Source organism: Cyprinodon variegatus, unplaced genomic scaffold, assembly GCF_000732505.1.
Source record: "Cyprinodon variegatus isolate N-32 unplaced genomic scaffold, C_variegatus-1.0 Scaffold74, whole genome shotgun sequence".
Lineage (NCBI taxonomy): Eukaryota > Metazoa > Chordata > Actinopteri > Cyprinodontiformes > Cyprinodontidae > Cyprinodon > Cyprinodon variegatus.
Genome location: NW_015150527.1, coordinates 1722211 through 1729112, shown reverse-complemented (window position 1 = coordinate 1729112; position 6902 = coordinate 1722211). Strand labels below are relative to the sequence as shown.

Here is a 6902-nt window from a genome sequence, read left to right as displayed (position 1 = left end):
CTGACCAAGGCTATTGAACAGGCTATGAAATTAGTCAAAGGCAGAATGGTTTTGACTTATACACAGGATAAAAACACACTAAACCTTTTAACACTGAGATATATATATAAAAATATATTTTTTTTTTTTATAATATATATATATATATATGAGGTTATTCTCCTTTTTCCTTATCGTCCTTTCAGTTCAATACAAGTGACCAATGCTGCTGCTGCTACTTAAGGGCTTCAAGGTTTGATTGAATTGAGGCCTTAAAACTCCGTCACCATGTCTTTTTTATAACACTCTTCTTATCTGTCAAACCAACTTCAGGTTTTTAGGAGTTTGTGAAGTGCAGCGTCCACCCCTTAATCTCACTGGAGCAGTGGCATATATTTTACCATGACTAAGATTATCAGCAAAAGTTGTTTGCTTGCTTACTACCCTGTGAACAACATCCAATCTCTGTTTAAAATGCTCCAATGGTCTTGTCTATTTATTTAGAAGAAGATCATAAATGGACAACAATAGTTTCTGGCAAGCCTACCTTATGTTGATAATGGTTATTCTCTGGGTAATCCTCGCCTATTTTGCACACCCAAATGGAAAAGCAAATAACCTAGGAACTGTAAACCAAAATCACGTGTGATACCTTATTTGAAAGATAACGCCTTCTAGTTTCTGAATATATACATAAATTAAATGAAAATTGGGTGAGTAAAACACAGCTCAAGCTGCATCAGTTCCAACCTGACTCAAAGTTGTTGTTTTTTATCCTTGAAAGTAATAGGTCTTTATTGAATAGCAGCAATAAAAATGCTTGCTTGTTGTCATGTTTACATGTTGACATGCTATATCTGTTTTTATTGTGCTTTGGTGCTTGCTATGTCCATTTTACCGGTTTAATTTTCATGCATTCTGAGTTATTAGTTTTAAACACTTTAAAACAGGTCGTCCGCGACCCTGTGGGTTTTGAGAGGTTAAGTTTTTGATAAAGATGTTGCAATAGCAGAAATAAAATTTTTCCAGAGAGATGAAATTTTCTCAATCTTAGCTTACGTTTTAACACAAAGTATGCTTTTTCTCTCATCAAAAAACAAATGCTTTATTAATAGCTTTTTATCCAAACCTTTAAAGCTAAAACTGATGGGCATCAGGTAAAAGATAGTTTTCAGCTTTGGCTGGTGCAGCAACTCACAGTCGAGCCATGCAAGCCAAGTGAGTATCCGATTCTTACCCTGCTGAGTCATTTCAGTTCAACTACGCTCCGTCTTCCCCCACATATCTGTAACTAGAGCCGCCTCAAAGGATTACTTAATGCACTGGAAGCATTCTCTCTGTCAAAGAGACCCAGTGTCACACTAATATGCTTTGGAAAAAAAAACACAATACACTGGAAAAAAATCGAAATCTAGATAAGTCATTTTTTCTTAAAATAAGTGCATTTGTTCTTTAATTGAGGAGGTAAGTGAGAAACTTTGCCAATGGAACAAGACAATTTACACTTAAAATAAGAAAGCACAACTGCATTGTCTTATTTCAAGTGCATATTATCTAATTATCTTATTGTAAGACTAAAGATACTAAACCATCTCATTTACCTACTTAAATTATTGGTAAATACACTTAATTTAAGAAATTGTTACTTATTTCTAGATCGTTTTTCCAGTGTAGAAGCTAAATAGGAGGAATACTAACAGAGGAGTTTGGCAATTGACAATCCGACTTCTAAAAATGAAAGATATTAACTGTAAAATGCGGCCTGATTATTTTGTTTAATGTCTCTCAAGTTTACCTGTCTAAACAGATGTCATTGTGAAAGGAGGAAAAAGGTAAAAAGGGTGCAGCTGGGGTGCCTGAAGAGTCGATGTAAGAGCTCCCTATTCTACACTGGGTCTAAAACTGAACAAATGGCTGAAAGTCTTAAAGAAAATTGAAAATGGGACAACCTCCCTTGCTCATTCATCAGTTATCTTCATGAAAGTTAGTGTGGAGATTGTGGTTTTAAGGAGTATCTTCTCATTCAGTAAAGAAAAGAAATCCATGTTCTGATAATGAAAGTTGAATCCATGTGATTTTCACAAAATGTCCACGTTTATCACTATTTTGGTTAAAACTGCAATCTACTCATTCCTGCGAGTTGTTTCCAATTTAATGTAAAATTTACAAATGTCAAGTTCAGCCAACCTCTTCCAGTTTGTGGCTAAACTAATGTGTTTTTGTTCTGGTTTTAACAATTCTACAATAATTAATTTTAATTAAAGAAAAGAAAAAAGAAAACAGAACAATATTGAACAAAAAAGAAATCCAAAGCAAAAATTCTAACTATTTTACAGATCAAGTTGAAATCATGTCAATCTAAAAAGATTTCATATTGCATACAACTTAATCTATTTAGTCTATAAGTTGAACACTTATAAGTTTGATAAATAGGTAGGCTCAACATTAATCAATTACTTGCTACAAATTGAAGCAAATAGAGACAAATAGAGACTACTTTCATTCTCAATAAAGCTCTGTGTTTTATTTGATTTTTGATTTTGTAAGAAATGCTTATTAAAAATTAGCACAGCGTTTCTTGGTTAATTGGAGAGACCATGCTGTTTTACAGATTTATTTGATATAAAAATTACACATCATTTTTGTTAATTGTACACCTCAACAGCCCTGGATGTATATTCCTATATGATTCTCATTTACTCTAAGGGTAGCATTTTCTCAAAGACAGCAGGTGGGTTTTAATGATTTTCTCTGTTTTGTCTTTTTGTTGATCGATGCATCTTGCCTGATTCCTGCTGGATGAAGTTTCAGCCTTATTGCAATTCTCATACTGATTATGTTAGTAGAGTGCAAAGAATGGATGGATGGACCTACTTTGGGAAAACACAAATGTCGTAAAAGAGGTACCTTTGTACTTTAAAGATGACATTTCTGACTGATACAGTTTTATAAAATCATGGTAGAAATCTTTAAAACTACAGATTCAACACCCGGTTTCATTATTTTAGTGGGGTTTTGTGTGTTTTTGTTGCCTTATAAGCCTGACAAGGTTTACAAAAGTCATTAATTGAAACATCTTTTAGAATTGATAGAATTGGGGCTACCAACGGGCCATTAAAATGTTGAATGTGCTGTTTTAATGGTTCTGCCTGTTCCCTGCATGCATGAAAGCCACTGGATTCCAGTTTGGTTTAAATTCCATGGAAGTAGACCTCATTCTGAGGTACTAATGAGGTTCGAACCAGAACTCAGAAGCCAAGGTGAATGGTTATATAGATCGAAACACATCTATAATCATCCATTTATAAGGTTTATAATAATAGATTTTTTTATTTATTTTAGTATATTTATCATGGTTCATTTATTAAGTGTCGAAAAATACTATATAGCTAACCAGTTATTCTTATTTTTTTTGGGCGGGATACTGTACACATTTTACATTGTTCTCTTTTTCGCCCGACTGAATTTATCTGCAATTTGGTATAATTTTAGCTTAAAATAAAATCAATATTTTTACTTTGTTAGTATAGCAGACAGCAACAGCAGATTAGATACTTCTGAAATAATCCTGTAATGTTAGGCAATATCTTATAATATTGATTATTTTTCAAGCATTTGCTGACAGGTTCTGAGCAGCAGATAAATGGATTCCTGGATGGATTATCTAGCTGATTGTTTTGCTTCATTATTGGACTGTCTCTGCACTCTCATATAATGTTATTGAATTATCATGCAGCTGTATAGCTGAGTTGATCATTTTGATAACCTTCTGGTGAATGGTTCAGTACATATGAACTGAAACAGCACCATTGGTTTACCATTCCAGAAATTGGGAAAGGTTTTAACCCTGCAGTGGATTGATCTTGAATATGAATTACATTCGCCCACATTCAGTTGGAAAGTTTAACTCTGTTTTTTGCTGCTCTGTATTACTCCCACCTACAACATTCTATAACATTACAAATGCTGACAGGAGCAGACGTCTCTTTCTGGTATCTGACATCCATCCAGCATGAAGCAGGATTTCATATAGAACAACAAAGCCACCCACACTCAGAAATCTAACCCCTTAGTCTGCAGATGCGGACTTAAAAAAAAAATGCCTTCAACTCAATGCAGTTGATTTAAGAATTCACGGTGCAGCTGCAAGGCACAGCAGCTTATGCAGAGCAAGGCGGGGATTGCATCCTCTGCATCCCAATGAGGTGACAGGACTGTGCATCAGCCCCACCATTCAGCTGTAACCGGCTAACTGCTGCAACCTGGAGAGCAACGGCTCGACAGCACGCACGACTGAGCATATTCTGAGAGATCCCTGCATTAAAACTGCTGGTGCCCTTTGCCTCAAAGCTAAAGCTGACAAGGTGGCTCAGTTACAGAGCTATTATTAGGACTAATTAGAGGCAAATATTATCCAAGATAACACTGAAGAGGATAGTGCTCAAAGGATTTATAGCCCAGAACTCAGTTTTCTCTTAAAAGTCTCTCTTTCCTTCATTCTTTTCAAGGACTTTGCAAGCTGAGTGAAAGTGTGTTTTTTTAGTAAGTTACTTTGTGTGAGAGATCATTAGTCTGGTGCAGGATGGGAAACAGTCCAGTGTCCCGACACAACTATCCAGCAAGTGCTGCTCGTTGGCGTCCCTTTAAATCCTTAGCACTGCAGTGCTGTTAAATCAACCTCACGGCAGGCAGACAACTCACCTCCCAGCGCAGCTTTCATTATAAAATTCATGATGAAGCAGTTCTGTTTTCTCCTTCCTCAGCCAGCGACGTTATCAGGGACAAACCTGGAACAAGGGGACAGAATACAGGAGCTGTCACTGCACACGCTTTATTGGTGTTACTGGAGTTTAAATGGGATCGGAGGATGAGGAAGAAGGATTGATGCAATGCAGGGGGGAAAAAACAACAAATGCATAAATGCATGCATAACTTTTTAAAGAAGAAAAATCACCAGAGCAAGTTAAACAACTGGGGTGCTATAGAGTTCCTTTAAGAGGCTTAAATTTTATTTATTTTTGTCATACAAACACTAAACTGGGTTAAGGCATCGTTACCTTCTGGAAAAACACTGACTTTAGATGAGACACCTGCGCCCTCGATTTACAACCTCACTTCATCATGAGAGGATTTATGCTGACACCGCCTGACTTCCTGTAATCCATCCTCATATAAATGACTTTAAGAGATGAGGAAAAGAAGGTGAAACAAAGGCAGGGTCACAGTGAGTGAGGGGAGGCTGCTTCATGTGTCCAGGGTCTCAAACATCCCTTTGCAACAATAAAAAAACAGGCTGTTTTCATATGCTTTTCTTTCACTTCAACATCCTCGAGTGACACTTAATATTAGAAGATGTTTTTCTTAACATATTCATCCTGATTTCAAACTATATTTTTTATAATCTTATACAGAAAATGCATTTATAATGTTAAACTTTATACCACTGATACTAAAAACTCGTTAATCAAAACTACAGAGATTGAAAAAACTAAATCACTCCAAATTTCTGTACTCCTTCTAAAATTAAGAGTCATTACTGCATGTCTGCTGTTTTCTCCTGAATAACCTTGACTCTGCAGTGCTAGCATCTTCAACTTCCTGCAATCATTCATCCTAAGTCAGTTTAACGTTTAATTGTTTCCAAATTTCTTCCCACTGCGCCGTCATCTGCTGCAGGACCCTTAGTTTCTCTTCTCCTGAACCCATTCAGTTGTAACTAAGTGTTCTTGGCACAGCATTCACACTCACTTTACATCAAATATTACTACATACAACAGCCAAAATCCAGCCTTATAAATATAAGTTACATAAAAAAGGGTGTGCAAGCTTCAGCATCATCTTCAGAGAGAGGTGTGTAAACCTATCACTGTCCCGTCCCATCATCAAACATCCCCATCCTTTACCTGCTTGTGATGCTCCTCCTTAGCACTCTTTAAATCGGCCGTCTTCCTTCCTTCCCTCAATAGGAAGAAATAAAACACTATTTATGCGTCTAAAAATGAAGCAATGTGCCTCCCTTTGTGTGAGCAGCTCTCAGTTTGCAGTCATGCCGGCTGTGTCAGAGTCAGGCTGCAGCGGAGGAGGAAGAGGAGGAGGAGGAGGATGGGGAGAGTCTATTCCTGCAGGACGAGGGGGAGAACATGCACAAAATGAGGGAAGGGGAGGGGGAGTTACAGAGATGATACACCCTACCTTTTCTGTTTAGTTTAGCTCCAACAGTGAGCATGAAACATAAAAAGTATGTGAATATGAATTTTTTGAAATTTGAAATATTTTTTTGATGAATGAATGTGACTTTTTACTGCTTTTGTTTATTAATCTTTATGAAGACTGATGTAATTTGCTGTCAACCAAAACCTTTGATTGTAAAGGAAAGACAGCGGGGCAAAGGAAAGCTATTTGAAATTAAGTTTTGTTCTAATTTTTTCTGTTATCATTCAATGCCCCGCTGTACTCTTTATTACTACAATCACCGATGCGTTTTTATCCTTGTGCATATATAAATCAAACAGACAATTTATTGAAATAGTAGGATATTTCAAGGACTGGATCAACCCAATTCTCACCCCTGTTTCTCTTGGGGTTTTGCACCCAGCTCTCTCATTGACCTGAAAAAGACATCCACCTGCTCAACTGTTCCCTACCCCACTTATCCCTGCTGTGACGTTAAGGACAAACAATGAATTTATCACTCGACCTTGATTCTGCTTTTAAACTTGCAGCTTTAAAATGAGCCAATCTAACCGTGTATGTGCTGCTGTTGACCTATTTTTCTTGTTTTTGGGGGGATATTTGAGAGGAGAAAACCAAAGAGCCCAGGAAGCACTAAGTAGAGCCTAAAATGCAGCATTCTCAATCTAGCATCCAAAGAAATGTCATTTTATTTTTTTTATTGTTTTTTTTATAAACAGTGTCCTGTCTGG

General features: G+C 36.7%; 1 protein-coding gene across 1 annotated transcript in view; it reads right to left on the bottom strand.

Moving 5' to 3' along the window:
- The window catches only part of LOC107083393 (complexin-1-like), a 26822-nt gene extending 20771 nt beyond the window's left edge, over window positions 1–6051 (bottom strand). The window contains exons 1-2 of the mRNA XM_015372594.1: window positions 5883–6051; window positions 4681–4766 (exon numbers count right to left, since the gene is read on the bottom strand). Of these exons, the coding sequence (XP_015228080.1) occupies window positions 4681–4711 (31 nt within the window). The 5' untranslated portion in view covers window positions 4712–4766; window positions 5883–6051. The remainder of the gene's footprint in view (window positions 1–4680; window positions 4767–5882) is intronic.
- Between the last annotated feature and the right edge of the window lie 851 nt (window positions 6052–6902).